A 21,171-nucleotide genomic window follows, 5' to 3' on the forward strand; every position below is an offset into this window, starting at 1 on the left:
GTGGACAGCCCAGAAATTGGCAGGCTAGCTAGCTTTGCATACGCAATGCTAAACAACAAAGAACTAACTTTGTCCCCAAACTCAAGGTGAAAGGTAAGATATCTGAGGTTGTCCTCAGATTTCTATCTACTCCTACACCCCACCTAAAACTGTTAAAACTGTTACCACAGCTACCCTTAAATTTGCTCTCCTCTGGTAAGCAGTTGGTTCTCTGAATCCATGGATTCAGCCAACTGGATTGGAAATTTTGGGGAGAAAATTGTACTGAGCACATTTAGACTTTATTCTTGCCCCTACTCTAAGCAATACAATGTAACAACAACTTCACATTCTCCCCCATGACTTCTTAAAAAAAAAAAAAAAAAAAGGTTTCTAGCTCAGGCTGCCAAGGAACTTGATGGGTAGAGCAGACTTCAAACTTATTGGGGAATCCTGCTTCTGTCTCTAAAGTACTAGGATTTACAGGTGTGTGTTATCGCTACCATGCCTGGCTGAGACACCATGTCTTTGTATTGGGCATTATAATTAATGCAGAACTGATATAAAGTACGTGAGTTGTGTGCATAGGTTCACATGCAAGGAACTTGATCATCTTCCAATCTGTTCATGAGATTAAGGGTGGCCTGTATGTAGTCTCTCATAGTGAGGGATATGTACATTTAAGTGCATTCTGCCTATTAGATACTATGGATTTGGAACTTTTTAGGTGAGGTGGTGATGAAATATGCCCTGCTTTTAACCTCTAAGATCAGGCATAACCAATGTGTCAGACCTACACAAGCTTGCTTTTTTTCTCCACAGTCAAGTCAGTCTAGTCTCTCTGAGTAGGGGATAGGGCGGAGTGGTAGAATTTGCCTAGCATTGGCAGAAGACCCCGAATTCCATCCCCGGCCCTACAAACAATACAGTCTTCGTGTAAAACCAAGACCCCCTACCCCATCTCCTTTTAAGTGTACAGAGCCGTACTTTGTCAAACTTCCACTTCTGGAGTCCGAGACGTGAAAATTCTCATATGGCTTTCTGAAGCCAACTTTGGCAGCATTTGCCTTCATTATTCTTAATTCCTCTGGTCTCTAACCACAAAGAAGTCAAAGATGATGCAGTACTCAGTTGCTGGATGGGATAGTGGAGGAGCACTTTGACTAGGTGGGAACAAGGAAGCTAGAGTCCGGTGGATATAAAAACAGCAGGATCCTATCAGCGATCTGCTTGCAGAAAGAAGGTGTTTTAGCACGCTTGTATTTGTTTTCCTTATCGGCTCCTGCTACCATATAGGGCAAGTTATCACTGGGACTCCAAACTGTCTCTGCCCGGCTCCTACTTAATACACTTTTCGCACATCCCAACCGCATCATTGGTCAGGACCGGCTTAGACACGACCTCCTGTGGACTTCCTCACCCAGTTCATCTGTGCTCATGGCCTCCTCACATAAAATCTGTACTGAGTCTACTTTCACAGATGTCCAATCTCTGTTCAAGCAACTCGAGAGCAGGCAGGGGCAACTCTGTTTCAGTTTCGAGTGCCTTCCTGGTGGTACCCAGGACCTGGCAGGCATCATATAAATACTGGCTGGGCAGCTGCAACAGGACGGGGGGGAGGGCGGGGGGCAACGAATTCTTACCCAGACGCCCAGAAGCATCTTCCCTGCGGTGCTCTCGGAGCCCGGAAGGAGGCAGTGAGCGGTGAGCAGCGCAGCGCGCAGGGCAGGCCGAGGTGCGTGAGGGATGCGCCCAGGGCGAAGGCCCGGAGCCCGACAAGAGGCGCGGCCGGGCCGGATCTCCTCGTGACTCCTCCTCCCCCCGCCCCCCCAGCAGCCGCTGCTAGTCAGGTGATTCCGGGCACGTGATGCACACCACCTACCCTGCTGCTCCGAAGTGGCAGCCCACCCAGCCAATGAGAAGCCAATGCTCGGCGGCAGTCCAATCAGAGCCGGGTCTGGGGGCGGGCCCTGCGGCGGCGGCTGCCGGGGGCGGCAGCAACAGCAGCGGCAGGGGGAGGCGGCGGCCTGGCCTGGCCTGGCCTGTCAGGGCGCGGGCGGCGGCGGTCCAGCACCATGTCCCTGCAGTATGGGGCGGAGGAGACGCCCCTGGCCGGCAGTTACGGAGCAGCCGACTCGTTCCCCAAGGACTTCGGCTACGGTGTGGAGGAGGAGGAAGAGGAGGCAGCGGCGGGCGGCGGTGGTGGCGCGGGGGCCGGCGGGGGCTGCGGCCCGGGCGGCGCTGACAGCTCCAAGCCAAGGATCCTACTCATGGGGCTGCGGCGCAGCGGCAAGTCCTCCATCCAGAAGGTGAGCGTCCCGCGCCGGGCCTCCCGCCCTCGCTCTCGCTCGGCCCGCGGCGCCCAGGTGGCGGCCTCCCGGGAGGCCCGAGAGGGTGGCGGCCTGGCTCCGCGTCCCGGGGCACCCTCCACGCCTGCGAGCGCCGAGCTTGGGCGCGACCCGCTCAGGGTCCCCGACTTGGGTCTCCACGTCCGACTCTGCCCGCCGAGGTCCGAGCGGGGCGAGGAGGCGACGCTGGCTGGAGGGTGGAGGCAGGTGCCGGGCACCGCCCTAGATCTCCGCCCTCTGGGTCGCAGCCCCTGTGGCGTTGAGGAAACCGACTTGTCCTCTCCGGTTCTCACGTGGAGAACTTGGTGAGCGTGCTCTCTCGCAGCATCTCACTTTGGTGACCCGAGTTTTCAAGGATTCCTCTCCCAAGCTTCGGGCCGCAGCAGCTCTAGAAAGAGTTGTGGCAAAGACACCTTGCATCAATTACCTTTTGTTATTAGTCTGTTGAAGTCTTCTGTAACGTTTATTCCGGGGAGGGTCCCATTACTGCACCTACTTTATTTAGTTCTCGTCGCCCGGTGATTGCAGTTACAGGTGACAGACAGTCCCCTGTAAATGGTCACAAAGATCTTTGGAAATAAGTGTTTTGCAGGCAAACGGACATCAATGCATTTGTCTTCACCTTGGGTCTGTCAAAATCGTATAGAATGCCTAAGGCTTTTTGTTTTTAGTGAACTGAAAAATAGAGGCAAGGTTGATTTATTTCTTCATCAACCATCCCCATTGCAAACAGAGAACTTCTGGTAAAACTGGTGTCACCGACACCCTGGCTTTCCCTGTTTTCCACTCTGGCACAAAGGTTTATCCACATCTCTGGTACTTTGTAGATGGCAATGTTTTTAAAAAGTAGCTACCCCCTCCTGCTGCCTTTGCTGGACTACTGTTTTATTTGCCATACTTCTCTTGTCTGTGTCAAAAGTTGGGCTTTTGGGGGAAAGTTTGCTGTATGTTGGGATTGTATTAGGCAAGCCTTAAAGCAACATCTCTAGCCCTGCTGTTTGTTTCTGTCTCTCTGTCTCTCTCTGTGTCTCTGTCTCTCTCTCTTTTCACTTTCTTTCTCATGTATCTCAGGCTGGCTTTGATGGAATTCTGATCCTGAGTCTACCTCCCAAGTGCTGAGATTACAGGTGTGAGCCAACAACTCACTGTCTTTGCCATTTCTTTTGGAGCTGCCTCTTCTCTCCTCCCACAGGCCTCCTGACTTCTCACTCCAAACAATTCTACTTTCTGTTTAGATTGTAAATTCAGTGAGGGCAGGATCCAATCTGTTTTCTTTCTTGTTCCTTAGAGCCTGAGATAGGTATTTATGTTATTTTTGAATGCACACAAAGTCTTAAAGTTTATCTGGAATAGCTTCATGATCTTAAAGCAGGTTTTGACAAGTTTAAATCTTTGACAAAACACAGTAGAGTCTGGCTGGATGACATTATATCTATCTATCTATCTATCTACTTATTTATTTTGTATCAAGGTCAAATTTTACTGCCATAGGATTTTTAACATAAATTCTGTAGTTTAGTAGTTGTGAAATTGTTTCTGTTTCTCTTAACAGGTGGTGTTTCATAAGATGTCACCCAATGAGACTCTCTTTTTGGAAAGTACAAACAAGATTTATAAAGACGACATTTCCAATAGCTCCTTTGTAAACTTCCAGATTTGGGATTTTCCTGGACAGATGGACTTTTTTGACCCAACCTTTGACTACGAAATGATCTTCAGGGGGACAGGAGCATTGATATATGTCATTGACGCACAGGTAGTTAGGCATAATGTTGTGTGCTTCTCTTCTCTGGTTGCAAAAAGATGTAGAAACAGAGGAAAATTGTTGGTTTCCTTTGTCATGTGCTTGAAGCTTCTCTCTTTCCAGTAGATCCCCTGACAGTTTAAGACATGCAGCTGCAGAGGGATTTTTGGGAGCAGACCTGTCATTGTACAATTCCATACTCCTCAGGTGCTTAAGAGATGTCATTTACATTTCTTGAGTGCCAGTTAATGAGCAGTTACCATTGGCTTTCTACTTTTATTGGCTAATAGTAGATATTGCTGTACTTTATGAACTATTACAGTGGTTACCTCACCCATTGAAATATCCCATCAGTGGCTACAATATAAGGAAGAATATGAGAAATTAGTCCATTATACTGTTCCTGATTTGTTTTAAGTTGAAGTTAATCTAGCCGAGGGCCCAGTGTGTGGCAGGCAGGCAGATGGATGGGCTGTGCCCCTACCCTAGTGCTTACCTTTTGTAAGCTGAAGCTTACTCTTGTAGGGAATGCTTTCTGAGTGATGCCAACTCCGTAGTAGTATTTTCTCATACACAATCTGATTTACAGAATATTGTATGGGTAATTATTCCCATTTACAGATACTTGAGATTTAAGCAACTTGCTCAGAGCCACACACCTGACAAATGGCAGAGCTGGGATTACTTTAACAGTCCTATGTGGAAAAAATGTGCATTTTGCTTCTCCATTCTTTATAGTAAGAGCATTAAAAATTCAGGCATTGACTTGGTATTTGAGCTTCTATCTTAAGAAATTGAAGAGTTATTTAGTGGTTATATGTCAGCACGTCTGAATATTTATGAGTAATTAGGATAGTGACTTTTCTGTGGTTGGGGAAAAAGGTGGTTTGAGACTTTCTTAACTTGTTACTTATGTTTTATAAGATTCCTTGTTAAAAATATTTTGTTCTGACTTTCAGGATGACTACATGGAGGCTTTAACACGACTTCACATTACTGTTTCTAAAGCCTACAAAGTTAACCCAGACATGAATTTTGAGGTTTTTATTCACAAAGTTGATGGTCTGTCTGATGATCACAAAATAGAAACACAGAGGGACATTCATCAAAGGGCCAATGATGACCTTGCAGATGCTGGGCTAGAAAAGCTCCATCTTAGGTAACAACATGCGTGTTTGATATGAGAGCCCTGTAAATGTATTCCCATCTCTGTCATTATACACACCAGCTTTCTGTGACTGGTGGACCTTTCCCCAATTCTATAATCTCTTCTTTGTTGAATTCCAAGCTGTTTTGTAAGCTTTGTGTTACTGAGAAATTACTTTTTACCCTTTTCATTTTCCTGATGATTGAAGTCATGTGAAGTGTTTCCATTGGCGCTCTTGCAGATTCATCTCAAGGGACTGGAGTCAGGCTGTTTCCTCACGGCATGAGTCTGCTTTGGGACTGCTCCCCTCTTGGTTTCTTCACTTTTTAACCCTGGTTGGCTTTGTTCAAGAAATCTGTCATAATTTTTGTGAAAGTTGAGTTTGGGTCTTGTCAATGTCTCAGTAGGAAGAGCCTTTTAAAGGTGTATACTTTCAAGTATGGACTGACTCTAGTGTGTGTTAGCTTTTAAAACAGTTTATACTTCCTAGAAACTCTGAAGTTAGGTATGTTGTCTTCTGCATTTACATAGTACTGCTATTGAGTTTGAAGGATTGCTGGTTTACAGTTAAATATGAAGAACTTACCCTAAAGAACACATACTAATTTGGATTGATGGTTACGTATTTTTTGTATTTATATTCTAAAAGTGTATGAGGAATGTTATTGTATATCTTTTGTGATGATGAGAAGAAGTGAATATTTACAAGTGTGTAAGAGGATGTCCAGTCGACCATAAAAACAGCTTAAAGGGGAAGCAGAGAAGAGATGCATGTGTAATTCCCTTATCCTTGCTGTAGTATAAGAACTTCCTATGCTCAAACCAGTTGTCCTGTCCCTAAGGTTTCTGGGCCTTAGGCTGTAAAAGCTTTCAGGTAGTTCCTAGAAAACATTGTAGGGGAAATCTCACTGACCCTCTTAGATTAAAACCTTTAAAACACTTAGACTTTATAAAAGCAGGGCATGGTGTTGTGCCTTTGTAATCCCAGCACTGGGAAGCAGAGGCAGGAGGATCTTTGTAAATTTGAAGTTAGCCAACCAAGGCTACTTAGTTAGAGCCTGTCTTCAAAGGCAAAAGTAATAAATGTTTATAAGAGAAAGTAAAAGTGCCATCCTGTAAAATTTCTCAATCTTAGGGATCTGTTATTTTTATTTTTATTTTTTTGCCAGAATTTAAAACATCTTCCTTGTACTGGTAAGGAACCATTATGATTCTCTCTACTCCCTGTCAAGCTTCCTGTTAAGCTCTACAGGACATCCTTATGATTTCCCCTGTATTCAGAAGGGCCCTACATTAAGCCTTTTAGCCTCAGTAGAATTTTGCATCAAGCTTTTGTTGTTTATGTGTGCTGGGGATTGAGTCCAGGACCTTGTGCATTCTGTGTGCAAGCATTCTACTCTTGAGCTCTCCCCTCCCCATCCCAAACCTCTGTTTAGCACCAGCTGTTCTGTGGATAAGGTGCAGCTTGCTTTTCCATTTCTGGGTACTCAGCTTATGAACATGCTCTGTGCCTTTCAGGTTCTATCTGTTCCCAACCATCTCCAGTCCTCACACATCCTGAGGACTCTAACCTTACTGAGGTTTTTGCCTAGAGGAAACACTGACAAGCCCCTTCCTTGCTAGAGTCAGGAGTCACATGGCCTTATTGCTGATACTCTGACCTCTCTCTAGAGTAGAGCCCCTTGATCAAATTCTTACTTTACTTCCTTGTAATTTTCTTTAAATTATCTGTAAAGTATAAACACAGTTCCTCACTTCTGATGTGGTAATGTGTTTATAAAATAGATCATGAATACAATTAAGTGATGAAAAATGTCCTCAATGAAAAAAGTAGGTGGAATTGTCCATAGTGTTTAAGGGCCCCTTTCTCAAATTTCTGTTTTGTTTAATCTACGTGTGATTTCTTTACTGTAATCCATTTAGAGTCAACTCCTGCTCTTTATAGGTCTCCATCCTCCTTAGGCTAATTACCTAATCCTAAGGACCAGTGTAGTCATTTATTGAGAAGAGGTTGGGTATTTTAGGTGTTCTGGCTGCAGACTAAGTTGTTTACCCAGCAAATCCTTATGGCAATGGGTTTGCAACTGTGAGGGAGATGACAGAGCTGCTTTTCACCTGGGGCTTAGGATTGAAAAGGACACAGCTTATAAGAAATGTGTGGTGGAGTTTTAAGTCTTTACCAATGCTGTGAAGAACAGATTATGGCAGGAGGGTAGCAGGTAGGCTGGTGGTGCCGGAGATGAAATAACAGGTTCTAATATATAGCCCTGGAGCTCTGCTGTGTAGACCAGGCTGGCCTCAAACTCACAGATCCACCTGCCTCTTCCAGGTGCTGGGATTACAGGCTTACACCACTATGGCTGGCAGGAAAGAACTTTTTGAGGTGACATTTTAGTAGAAATGTGAATTGTATTATTTAATAAATACCACATTACTCTGCTGGGTGTGATGACAAAAGCCTGTAATCCCAGCTTTACTCAGGGAAGTGGGAACAGGAAGATTAGATACCACCTCAGCTGTATAGTGAGTTTCAGGCCAGCCTGGGCTCCATGCTACTCTTTGTAAAAAAACAAAAACAAAATAAATAAAAACAAATGACCCTTGGTCTTAGCTTTTGTCTCAGTTTTGTGCTTGGGGAATAAGCTTTAAGGGGTGGTTTGCAAAGCTTATGTGGTCCTCAGGGTTTCTCTTTTGAAGAGCCTTCTTGGGTGTTCCCTCAGTTCCCTCTGTGTAATGTAGCAAAGGGGGTGGATGATTGGTACGGCCAGGTTGGGAAGTGGTCTTACTATCAGAAATGATGGGGCTAGTAGACAGGGTCTGTTGGAACGTTAGGAAACATGAATTTAAGGCATTATGACAGTGGTTACTAAAGTTATTTTATGAAATAACCATCTTGTGTTGTATTTTTCAGCTTTTATTTGACTAGCATCTATGACCACTCAATATTTGAAGCCTTCAGTAAGGTGGTACAGAAACTCATTCCACAACTGCCAACTTTGGAAAACTTATTAAATATCTTTATATCAGTGAGTGTACCATTTACTTTGATATAATTTCCAATTCTGTTGTTGTTAAATGTGTTTGCATTTAATTCTCCCCCCAAGAAAAGAGACTTGAACTAAAGATCAGTGACTCAACATGTAAGATAAATGATAAATAATAGCATAAAATACAGCTTGAGTTGTTTCCTTCTGATTTCTTTTTTTTTTTGGTCTTTTAGGTAATGTTCCCTGTACTTTCTTAATTATAAGCATCTTCATGAAGGTTGGGATGTAGCTTTGTGCTAGAGCACTGCTTAGCATGTGGAAAACCATAGGATCAGTTTCTAGCACCACACACAGAGAAAAGTAATAATTAATGAATTATTGCTGATGTGATGTTGTACATCTGTAATCCCATCATACAAGACACAGAGGCAGGAGAATTGAGATAAATGCCTTGTAAGGCTCTGTCTAAAGTCTCCCAACCAAGCATCATTTATTTTTGATGTTTAATTGTATACTTAAAGGTGCTATGAAGGATTGGAGTGAGTTCATTGGTAGAGCATTTATTGAACCCTGCATTCAGTATCCCAGAACCATAAAAAAATAAATAAATAAAATCAAAACCACAGGGACTATTACTTTTAAAATTAAGAATGTCTTTGAAAAATTACAAATTGTGATTCCTAAAAGAAACTGAACACTTACCCAATTTTGTTTCTCCAAGAATTCAGGTATTGAAAAAGCTTTTCTCTTTGATGTTGTCAGCAAAATCTACATTGCAACAGACAGCTCCCCTGTGGATATGCAGTCTTACGAACTTTGCTGTGACATGATTGATGTTGTAATTGATGTGTCTTGTATATATGGGTAAGTGTTTTACACATTTCTGTAAGATCCCAGATAGGTGAAAACTTACCTAATTCCTACCTCTGTCTTACACTGAATGAGATGAGAATTTATTTTTAAAGTTTTCCTGTGGGTGTGTTTGCCATGCTGCCTGTGTTGTGGTCAGGGGACAGCTTTCAGGAGCTGGTTCTTTCTACCCTGTTGGTCTGGGCGATTGATACTCAGGTTGTTAGGCTTGGTGGCAAGTACCCTTGCCCACTGAGCCATTTCAACAACCTGAAGTGGGATTGTTTAGAACATGTGTGTCATCTTAGAACATGATGTCTCCTAAGCTGGACCTTCAGAGAGGATAGCAGAGAACACCTGGGAAGTCTCTTTCTGTACTGGGGGAGTTTGTATGATCTTCTCTCTCCTGGGACTTGGCAAGGTTTAAACAAAGAACTCTACTAGATTAATTTATTTAAAATGGTCTGGGGACCAGGTGTGGAGGCAGCAGCAGGCAGGTCTCTGTGAGTTTGAGGCCAGCCTGGTCTGCATAGTGAATTCCAGGCTAGCTAGGTCTACAGAGTGAGACCCTGTCTCAAACTTTCCCCAAGATGGTCTGAACAGCCAGATGAGACTGCTCATTTGTAGAATCTCAACACTTGGGAGGATCAGAAGTCATAGGCAGCCTATCTAACCAAACAGCAGTAAATAAAACACACTAAAAAGGTCTGAATAAATGTTACTTCCTAATTTTAAATCACACTAAAATGATCTAAATAAATGCTACTTCCTAATTTAAACTTAGGTTTCATGGAATGAGGGACTTTTGGGGGCTTTTGTTTGTTTGTTTGAGATGGTTTTAATATGTAGCCCTGGCTGGCCTAAGACCTCACTATGTAGACCAGGCTGGCCTTGAACTCACAGAGATCCACCTGCCTCTGCCTGCCAAGTGCTGGGACTAAAGTCACATACCACCACATCTGGTAGAGTGAGGGATTCTTACTCTTTTTTTTTTTTTTTTCTCGAGACAGGGTTTCTCTGTGTAGTTTTGGTGCCTGTCCTGGATCTCACTCTGTAGACCAGGCTGGCCTCGAACTCACAGGCTCTGCCTCCCGATTGCTGGGATTAAAGGCGTGCGCCACCAACCACCCGTCGGGATTCTTAATCTTAACAGTGTCTTTTAAAAAAAAGTCAGAATTTTAGCTGGGCATAGTGGCATTCACCTTTAATCCCAACACTTGGGAGGCAGAGGCAGTTGGATCTATGATTTTGAGGCCAGCCTGGTCTACAGAATGAGTTCCAGGACAGCCAGAGCTACATCATAATGAGACCCTGTCTTAAACAAACAAGCAAAAAATCAGGATTTTAGTTGTTAGAAGGACTTACACATAAAATATTTGACGTATACGTGTGATTTCTGAAATAAGTCTCTCAAATACAGACAGGTTCTTACATACGGACAATCCCTAAACTCTGTGTAGAGATTTGTCAATCCAAATGAACTTGTCGACTGGCCCTCTTTCCTCTGTGTATTAGCATCGGAATGCCTGGGGGCGGGGGTGGGAGGAGTGGGGTGGGGGTGGGGGGGGTGGGACTTCCAGCATGCATGCTTTCTAGTGCGTTTGCTTTTGCTCTCAGTGCCTTCCCTCAGCTGCCTGCCAGTAGAAGACCTTACCTTGTCAATTTCCATCTGTTCGCACTGATTAGATGCTGTCCTTTGTTATACCACTTTCTGTAATGAAAATGAGGTGGTCTGCTACTCAATAAACTTTCAACGTGTTATAAACCAGTCTTAGGTTTTCCACACTGTTATTTTTGTGTGTTTGTCCTCTGTGGTCCTGGTGGGAAGGCCAGATGACAACTTCAGGAGTGGGTTCTCACCTTCTGCCTTGCTGAGACAGGGTCTGCCTTGTTTCTTCTGTGTGGTGGACTCTGGGCTCAATTGGCCCTCCTGTCTCCACCTTTCCAGTCCCATCATGCAGCTGTGATGTCAGGCTTGTGCAGGCAGTGCTTTTACAAGTTGAGACATTTTCCTGGTCCTATCACCTGGTTTTTGTACTTTTTTTTTTAAACTAATACCAGTTTTCATATTTTAGATCTTTCATTTGTAAGCTATAGTACATCTAAATATGAGGGAGTGAATACACAAGATACTGGTGGTGTCTGATGGGTCACATGAGAAGTGTATGTGGTGGTTGATACTTGGCATTTGTTTTATCTGAGAATATCTGCTATCATCATCTTTTCATTGAGAATTTCAGCACTAGCCAGGTTCCCTTCTTCTCAACTGAATTCCTTTAGGGTGTGTTGCTTCGAAATCTGCTTCCTTTGGCTGTGATCTTCCTGCTTGGACATATTTGACTAAAATTCAGATTAGCATACTTGCTTTAAAGTCTTTTTTTTTGAGACAGGGTCTCAAGTAGCCCAGGCTATCCTCAAACTTGATATATTTAGTAGAGGGTGACCTTGGACTTCTGATCCTCTTGTCCCCACTTCCCAAGTGCTAAGACTACAAGTGTCCCTCACTACACACACCTGCTTTTATGTGGTGCTGGCGATGAAAGCTGGCTATATCCCCAATTTAAGTACCTGAAAATCATACATGCTTTTATGTGGTGCTGGCGATGGAAGCTGGCTATGTCCCCAATTTAAGTACCTGAAAACCATACATGGAGAGTTTTGACCAAAACAAAAACAAACAAACAAACCTTCTAAGTTTTGAGTCTGCTTGTAAAGGTCATTAGCATATTTTATTTCTTAACTTTATTAGTCATCAAAATCTGTCCAATATAGACATGAATAGCTGTCTAGATGTCTCTTGTTCTCTCTGCCTCTATGCCTTGAATTTGCTAAGCAGTGCTTACAAAGCAGTGTCCCAGCCAAGAATGTGCCTTTAATGTTCTTTTTCATTAAAAAGATTATTTACGTGTGTACCATAGCACACACACATGGAGGTCAAAGGACAACTTTGTGAGTCACTTCTTTTACCTTAATGTGGGCTCCAGGGATTGAACTCAGGTCATCAATCTTACAGGACATAACTTTCTCGTGTTACGTAGTATGTGACTGAATCACCTGGCTCAACACTAGAAACTGCAGCTGCAGGCTGCTAGTCCAGCCACACATGTACGTCTGTATTGGTTGTTGTTAGCTGGTGCCTGCTCTCACTTCCTGTGTGGCACAGACTAGGAACTCCTTGACCTCTGGCTATCAGCTGATAGCACAGAGCACTGCATTTCCTCTTCTTCCAGCAGGAGGAAGCAGTTCTCTTTTATACTCTTAAAGCATGTGGTTCCACTTCCCTACTGCTCTCATATTGGAAATTGCTTGGGATTGAATTAAAACCCCAAGTGATTGAATTAAAACCCAAAGTTTTGAGTCCAGACCTTGCCAAATATCTTTTTACTTTTTTTTTTTTTTTCCAAGACAGGGTTTCTCTGTAGCTTTGGAGGCTGTCCTGGACTATCTCTGCAGACCAGGCTGGCCTCGAACTCACAGAGATCCACCTGCCTCTGCCTCCCAAGTGCTGGGATTACAGGGTGTGCCACCACCGCCTGGCTCTTTTTACTTTTTATGAACTGGAGTTTTACAACTTTGAAATGGGCATAATTCTCTTATTTGTATTTAGATTACTATGTTTTGTCCCCGCCCCCCCATGCCCCCCATGTTAAAGTGGTTAAATAGTGCAGTAGTTATGATTCTTCTCTGGGTTGTTGTGGGAATCAAATTAATGTGTGAAAAGGTAAGCTGTAAGATTTAGAGCAGCTGAAGAAATCAGTCCTCCTTCATGAAAACAATACATGATATATATGGTAAAGACAGGAGAAAACAGGAGAGAAACATTGTTTCCTTCCAAATACCTGTTGGTAGCATTTCCTTCTTAGTATGTTTCCTTCACTTTTGTTTTTAAACAATCTTTTTGAATTGCAGTTTTCTCTCTTTGAAACAGTCTCACTGTAGGCCAGGCTGGCCTTGAGTTTTCCATCCTCTTCCCTCCAACTCTTGACTCTCGAGAGCAGGTACCTTTCATCCTCCTGTGAGTGGCAAAAACACTTCTTTTCAGATGTATTTGTTTATTCTGAGTGTCTGCACCCACATGAGTTTATGTACACTGCGTATTGTACCCTTGGAGGCCAGCGCACATCAGGTTCTGAGCTGTCTGATGTGGGTGCTGGAAACCAAATCTGGCTCCTCTAGAAGAGCAGTAAGTGCTTTTAACCAGCGGGCCATCTTTCCAGCCCCCAAACCCCTGTACTAAGGAGACAGTTTTGGCAACTCTTTAATTCCTAGTAGGCACAGGGGGCATGCATGGTATAATGCCACATGTGGAGGTCAGAGGACACGTGGGGCCTCATCTCTGTTTCCATTTGTGGACTGAACTCCAGGTGTCAGGCTTGGCAGCAAGCTCCTTTACTGGATAAGCTGCCTCACCAGCCCTCGGGCTGTTGAAAAGTTGTTGATTTATAATTCCTACCTCTTTCTGCCTGGGACTGGTCTTCTGTAGACTTTATGAATTTTCTTGATTTTTTTTTTTTTTTTTTTGTATGTGTGTGAGGGGGTGTTAAGGAAACAACAAACAATGTCTGAGAAGAGGTGTGATTAGATTGGCATGTAGAATACCTCCTCCAGTAACTAGCTGAGGTGGTGGCAGGTCCTGGGTGGTCATGTAGCTTGAAGGAAGTGGGAGAGAAAGCCCTCAGCTGAGCACTAGGCAGGCGAGTGGCCTGGCCAGCATGATGGCAGAAATGTCAGTGGTTCGAGCACCATCACTGTCACCTTTATCTCCACAAGCTTGATTACAGCAGTGACAATGGGACATGCACAGCTTTGCTGCTGACAGAAGCTGGGCTGTGTGAGGACTCTTACCCTAAGTGGTAAGATGGCTGTCCAAGTGTGTTTAAGGCAGTGTTGTTCCTTCTCAAAGGATGTTTGGGGAGGGCTGCAAAGTTTGCTCCTGTATAGAATGCCTCACTGGGAAACTTGTAATAAATGGTGCTTTCTTTCAAAATAGATTAAAGGAAGATGGAAGTGGAAGTGCTTATGACAAAGAATCGATGGCCATTATCAAGCTGAATAACACAACTGTCCTTTATTTAAAGGAAGTCACTAAATTTTTGGCACTGGTTTGCATTCTTAGGGAAGAAAGCTTTGAACGAAAAGGTAATGAAGTTTTTTTTAAAAACTGCTTGTGTTTATTATTCACTGTGTAAATTTTGTTTCTTTTTAAAAATTTATTTTTTTGCTGTGTGTGTCCAGGTATGTGTGCACATATGTGACTGAGTGCATGTCTATGTATCACATACATGCAGCCAGTGGAGGCCAGAAGGCATTGGATCCGCTGGAACTGGAGTTACAGGGTGTTGTTGTAAGCCATCATTAAAAAGAAAAAGAGCCTGCAGTGGTGGCGCACGCCTTTAATCCCAGCACTCAGGAGGCAGGCAGGCAGATCTCTGTGAGTTCCAGGATAACCAGGGCTACCCAGAGAAACGTTGTCTTGGAAAAACAACAATAATAAAAACAAAGACTGACTTACTATTTCATATGTTTGTGTGTATGCCTGAGTGTATGTTTATCTACTACATGGGTACAGGATCCTGAGGTGGGCAAAAGAGGCTATGGAGCTACAGGTGGTTTTGAGCCATCGTTGGGTGCTGGGAACCAAACTTGTAAGAGCAGCAAGCATTCTTAACCGTTAAGCCATCTCTCTACCCCCAGAGTTGTTTGTTTCTTTCTTTTTAAATTTTTATTATGTTATGTGTGTGAGTATTTTGCTTGCCTGTATGTCTGTGAACCACTTGTATGCAGTGCCCACAGAAGCCAGAAGAAGGTGTCAGATGCCCTGGAACTGGAATTATAGATGGTTGTAGCCACCATGTGTGTACTAGAAATAAAATCCTGGTTCTCTGCGAGAGCAGCCAGAGCTCTTAATGTTTGAGCCATCTAAAGCCTAAAGAGCTGTTCTTTGGTGGTTGTTTTGTTTCTGAGAGAAGGTCTCTATTATGGAGCTCTAGCTGTTCTGGAACTTGTTATGTAGATTAGGCCAGCCTTGAACTCACAGAAACCCACCTGCCTACTGAATGCTGGTCTTAAAAGCATGGGCCACCATACCCAGCTGAAAAGCTGTTCTTAAGTTACATTTTTATTATGATTTCTCAGGTTCTTGAAAGCAGTATTGCACTGCTTGGCTATCGTACAAGTCAGCTTCTGCGCGTGCGTCCTCCTATATGTAGTCCAGATGTTCTCTTTCCTTTTAATCTTGTGCTTTCATCAACATTTTTAGCCCATCCCGTCTTCCTCCATATACTTTGTTGGCTCTTCTTGCCTATGGTTTGTTTTCCGTCTGAACCAGTCCTCAGCTGTCTCTTCTTATTGCATCTGCTGGCCTTTCTCACTCATTCTGCAGGCTCTTCAGTCTTCTGGGGCATGTGGCTGACAGCCCTTCCTTGAGCACAGCTTTCTTCTCTGGATCACTTTGTATATTGTGTCTGTCTCCTGTTTCCTTCTGGCTGGTTTTCTTTGTCCTAATCCCATGTTCTTCAGTGCCAAATCTTTCTGCTTGCTTCTCTCTCTTCAGGTCAACTCCTAAGTTCATGGCTTGGGAGTGTGTTCTCTCCTACCGTGGGCTCCAGGGATTGAACTTTGTTAGGCTTACATAGGAAGTGCTTTTGCCCATTAAGTTGGCTCTCCAGCCCTAGTTCATGGTTTGGGTTAATCAGTTTGTGACTGAAAAATTTACCCCTGAAACTTTCTGGAGCTCATGTTCTAGTACCATGTTAGACCCTGTTAATGAGACATCCCCATTTCAGTATTAGCTGTTTCTGACCATTGTGGGTAGCCATCACTGAGTGATAATGACCCCTCTTCATCTTCTTTTCCCTTCTGATTCCTGCCTACCCTGCTTCTGGCATGCTTTCTGCCATTTTTCTTATGTACAAACTTCAGTGTCTTGTGGTCAGGTCATTGGTATTTTCCTTTGTGGACTGGTCCATAGATGGGTTTCATGGTCTCCTGTTTTCATTCTTCTGCATTGCTCATTGAATTTGTAGCAATTCTTTTTTCTTTTTCTTGGCTTTTTCAAGACAGGATTTCTCTGTAACTCACAGAGATCTGCCTGCCTCTGTCTCTGCCTCTTGAATGCTAGAGTTCCAGGACAGCTAGGCTGTTACAGAGATAAACCTTGTCTCAAAAAACCCTCAAAAAACAAAAACAAAAACAAAAACAAAAACAACCCCTCCATTCTTCTGCCTGAGCCTTAAAGGAAATATTTATATATAATTTTTTTTTCATATTAAACAAGGTGTGTATTTACTTTTGACCTTAAGAACCAATGTGGAGTCTGGGGAGATAATTAAGTGGTTAAGATCATTTCCTGCTCTTTCAGATGACCCTAGCAGCCATGTGGGGTGGCTCACAACCAGCTCTAGCTGTAGCTCCAGGATCTTATGCCTCCTGGCCTCTATGGGCACTGCATTCAGGTGCACCCCCCCCCCCCCCCCAAACACATAGTTAAGAAAACAGCTGGCATGGCATTCAACTGCAGTCTTCTGTATATTTTTCTTGATCTACATCCCTCTTTTGGTGCTGTGTATTTTATTTTTCCTATGCATAACTTACTCTTGTTTCATAACTACCCATAAGCAATATTGTGCAAATGACGCTGAATTGAAGTTGAGTTTTTGCAACATGTGTTTTAATCCTTGTTCAGGTTATTTTTGAGATTTCCCACTGTTGCACATTGAACTTTGTTTTTGTTGCTAGACATTTAGGTTTTTTTGTTTTGTTTTGGAGACAAGGTTTCTCTGTGTAGTCCTGGAACTTGCTTTGTAGACCTGACTGACCTTGAACTCACAGAGATCCACCTGCCTCTGCCTCCCAAGTGCTGGGATAATAGACATGTGCCACCACTGTCTGGCTCCCATTTAGATTGTTTTAAAGGTACCACTAATTTTTGACAAATAACTATGAATAAGCCATATATGACGGCTCATATCTTTAGTCCTAGCACTGGAAAGGCATAAGCAAGAGGATTGTTGTATGTTTGAGGCCAGCTAGGTGTCTTAGTGTTACTGTCGCTGTGATTAGACACCATAACATAAACAGCTTTGGGAGGAAAGGGTTTATTTCAGCTTACAGTTCTAATCACAGTCCATCACTGAGGGAAGTCAGGACAGGAACTCAAGCAGAAGGGCAGGATCCTAGAGGCAGGAGCTGATGCAGATGCCATGGAGGGGTGCTGCTTACTAGCTTGCCTCCCATGGCTTGTTCTGCCTGCTTTCTTATGGAACCTAGGACCACTTGCCTAGGGATGGAATTACCCACAATGGGCTAGCCCTCCCATAATCAATCATCAATCAAGAAAGTTCTCTACATATTTGCCTATAGGCAAATCCTATGGCAGCATTTTCTTGATAAGATTCCTTCTTTTCAGATGTGTCAACTTGTGTCAAGTTGACATGAAACTAGCCAGCACACTAGGACTGTAAAACAAGATGCCATTTCAAAAAACAAACAGGTTGAAGATGCAGCTCCATTGTTAGAGAGTTTCTGCAGCATGCAGGAGGCTCTGGGTTCATAATCCCTAGCAGCACATAAACTGGTACCCACCTATAGTCCCAGCCCTTGGGAGCTGGAGGCAGGATCAAGAAATTAAGGTCATTTTTGGCTATTTAATGAGTTTGAGGCCAGCCTGTGCTGCATGAGAGACTGCCTGAAAAAATGAACAAACAACAATAACAGCAACAAACCCCAACCAAAATTAATGCCCAGGAACAGATGTGCTGTGCACATGTGTCGTCTGTCTCTAGGGTGAGTGTGCAGGAATACACACTCGTAGACACATTAACGAAGATTCTCCCTAGTGCCTTTACCAAGTTCACCCTTCATAGCAGGGTGAGGGTGTTCTCATCATGTTGTCTCCTTATAATGCTTGATACTGTCTGAGTCTGTAACTGTGACGTGGTATCTCATTTTTACGTAATTGCCAGTTAGGACAGATCGCTTTTCATGGCAAGCACCTTTTCGTAGACATTCAGGTTTTTTTGGTAACTTGTTTTTTATAATTTCATCACATTTAATTTATTTGTGTATATGTGTGCATGTGTACAAAAGTGAAATCTAGACTTAGTGAAATCTAGCCAGTATATCCAAAGTTCAGCCTCATCCATGAAGTTTTCATTGCCAACTTTGCCCTGCCTGCATTTAGCTCTCCCTTCTGTGGACTTCTTTAGTTGGCAGATTGTTTTGATTTGTTGTGTTTTGGCTTTCTGCCCTGCTAGCATATGCTCGAAAGTGTGGACCTGATGCTGCTGCTTTTGACACATTACATCCGCTATCATGCTGTCAATAGTGTTCAGTGACTTATCCAGTCTGCTGTAAATTACTGAAAGGTCACATGATGTTTAGGTAGGCCACACGGTGCTTTTTGGTGTTTGATATGGACAAGTGCAGGTGGGAGGTCTTGCTACGCCAGTGGGTATATATATGGAGGTTCTAAGAATTGAAGAGCTTGATGTTCAGTTTGAGCATTTCAGAATTTCAAGCCAAGTGCCTGTATCTAGCTCAGGGGAGACTGAGAAATGGAAGGTTTTGAGCTCAATATCAGCTGCTCGTTCAGAGTTGGGGTTCTAGGTGTACAAGTGAAGGGGGGCATGTTGACCTGCCCTTTCTGTCACAAGAGAAACTTTTGTTCACCCAAAGTCTCAAGTGGATGTTCAGTTCCTAAAACAGATGGAGAGGAAGTCTCCCTCCCAAGATGGGTGCAGGCTGTTGGAGCCCGCTGAGCCTCACTAACTGCCCTAAAGGGCAGTTCAGTAGTGGAAAGACTTTTATCCTGACTTCAGATTGCATTACACATCCACCTTCCCACTTGTTTTTAGTTTTTAGAGACAGAGTTTCTCTGTGTAACAGCACTAGCTGTCCTGGAACTCAGTTTGTAGGACAGGCTGGCCTCAAACTCACAGAGATCCACCTGCCTCTGCCTCCTGAGTGCTGGGATTAAAGGCTGTGCCACCACCACCCAGCCGCCCTGTCCACTCCTGCCTTAAAGGCAACAGTGTTAGCAGCTGAGTTCTTGGTTTACCATGATTGCAATCATGGAGAGAATTTCAGATGGTGGAGAGCTTCACAGTTGACATTAAGTAGACAGGCTCTTTTTCTCTCTCACAGGTTTGATAGACTACAACTTCCACTGTTTCCGAAAAGCTATCCATGAGGTGTTTGAGGTGGGTGTAACTTCTCATAGGAGCTGCAGTCACCAGACCAGTGCCCCGAGCCTGAAAGCATTGGCACACAATGGCACACCACGGAATGCCATCTAGTCTGAATGTCAGCAGTTGAGGCCCAGTGCCAGCTTACTCCTCACTCCAGGATCAGATGCCATGTGCTACAGAACACGGGAGCTGCTGCCTATGGGAGTCTGGAGACGATGGGGAAGTTTCTCATTTAGACGAAAGCCCTGGAGCCGGCTCTGTGCACCTGAAGCTACTATCTCTTTAAAATACGGCACAAAAGAACTCTAGAGACCTCAGAACTCAGTGTGGCTTTCTCCTCTTTGGGTCCTACCTTAAATAGTTGGAATAATTTGGACCTGGAGATGATACTGGTTATCCATCTTTACCAGTGAATGTCGCTGTCAATTCCAGCCTCCAACAGTAGGAAAACCAAGTTTATCCGCTTCCCTTAGCCTTTCACTTGAGTAGCGTGTAAAGACCTTGCTTTGCTTACGTTCTAACACTGCCTCTCAGAGCTCAGATCTCACTGTACCTCTCAGACCGTGGAAGTGCATTAGCTTGCTGCCTCAGAAGATGCGGCAAAGGATGCTTCTGTGTTTGTCCTGAAGAAAAAAGGAGATTTCTGTGTGGCGTCAGAGAGAGCCAGGCTCAGCAAGCAAGAGCTGCGTCAGTTCCCTGGCTGTGGTGAGGAAAAAACTGAAAGGAGAGAATTTCCAAGCCGGCGTTTTGGGTAGCAGACGGATGCAGTCTCCTCGTTTGATTGTGATCATGCACAGTGTAACAAGGGAGTTGAAGACAGAAAGGTTTCCTTCCCACAGTCCCCCACGGTGAGGGGCAAACCCATTATGTCACTGAAGTACTTAGCTCACTTTTCTTTAATTTTGATGCCATGCCTTTTATTCTACACTATGTAGGTTCTTTAAGAATTGTTTTTGACCATAGATGACCCTAAGGCTCTGGTAGACTGTCCACTGTGGGTTGGAGGAAGCATGCGGTGGGACAGTGTGTTACTTTACATAACCTGTCTCCGGGATTCTGACACCAAGTGTCAGCTGTGGTACTTTCCTTTGCCCGGGATATGAATTCATAATTGTTTCTCTTGTTCATGGCTGATACCCTTCCCATTGATTTAGACTTACACATTTTCTTTACTGCACATGCCCAGTAGTCACATTCCAAAGCCACTGGGCCACTTGCGTGCATCAGTGCCGCTGATGAATAACGTGCTCAGGTCTGTAACCTAGCAATGAGACCTGGGGTGCTTCCTTCAGATGACTGACTGTTGATACTTACATGGACCACAGTGATATCCAAAGGAAAAATGCTTTTATATTTATAGATTTCATTGAACTATATGTAAAATGGGTATCAATAAATGTATTTACTCCAAAATTTTTTCTTGTGTGAAGTCTGAGAGTGCTTAGCGGACAGACAGCGGTTCTTCCCTCATCGGTTCCCATCCTTTACTGCCACAGGCGGGTCCCGTTCCTTGTTTCAGGACTTCAGGAGTTGAAGATGGGGGAGATGGCTCAGCTGGTGACGGGGCTGCCACCAAGCCTGATGACCTAAGTTCAGTCCCTAGGACCCACAAGGTGGAAGGAGAGAGCACCACACATACATGGTCTCTCATGTTTGCCTTTGCCCCCTAACAAACATAAGTAAGAGAACAACCCCTAAAATCATGGTACCAAGTCTCCTAAGTACTCATTACTGACTTCTGGATGTCAATATTTACATAAAAGCATAGTTCGGTGAGTCTAAGGCGACTGAAGAAATAGTCATTAACTAGAAGAAAGTATTGTTTGAAGAATGTCTAATTTCATAATTAGACTAATTTAGAACTTAAGTTTTGAAACTTCAAAATAGAAGTCACAAGCTGTCTGAAAAAAAAACATCTATTAAATATATC

General features: G+C 43.8%; 1 protein-coding gene across 1 annotated transcript; it reads left to right on the plus strand.

Moving 5' to 3' along the window:
* The first annotated feature begins 1,959 nt into the window (after nt 1–1,959).
* Nucleotides 1,960–20,653, plus strand: Rragc (Ras related GTP binding C). Its single transcript, XM_036177541.1, has 7 exons — nt 1,960–2,288; nt 3,880–4,083; nt 5,031–5,230; nt 8,130–8,244; nt 8,927–9,069; nt 14,045–14,193; nt 19,198–20,653. Exons 1-7 carry the CDS (start codon nt 2,055–2,057, stop codon nt 19,347–19,349), a joined length of 1,197 nt encoding a protein of 398 aa, XP_036033434.1. The 5' UTR covers nt 1,960–2,054; the 3' UTR covers nt 19,350–20,653.
* The last annotated feature ends 518 nt before the right edge of the window (nt 20,654–21,171 follow it).

The sequence above is a fragment of the Onychomys torridus genome, chromosome 2 (assembly GCF_903995425.1).
Source record: "Onychomys torridus chromosome 2, mOncTor1.1, whole genome shotgun sequence".
Classification (NCBI taxonomy): Eukaryota; Metazoa; Chordata; class Mammalia; order Rodentia; family Cricetidae; genus Onychomys; species Onychomys torridus.

Excerpts from the sequence above, each read along its gene's own strand:
- Rragc (XM_036177541.1), top strand. The coding sequence starts at position 2,055 with ATGTCCCTGCAGTATGGGGCGGAGGAGACGCCCCTGGCCGGCAGTTAC. Across the intron at positions 5,231-8,129 it reads CTAGAAAAGCTCCATCTTAG|CTTTTATTTGACTAGCATCT; the intron begins GTAACAACATGC and ends TGTATTTTTCAG. Across the intron at positions 8,245-8,926 it reads TATTAAATATCTTTATATCA|AATTCAGGTATTGAAAAAGC; the intron begins GTGAGTGTACCA and ends TGTTTCTCCAAG.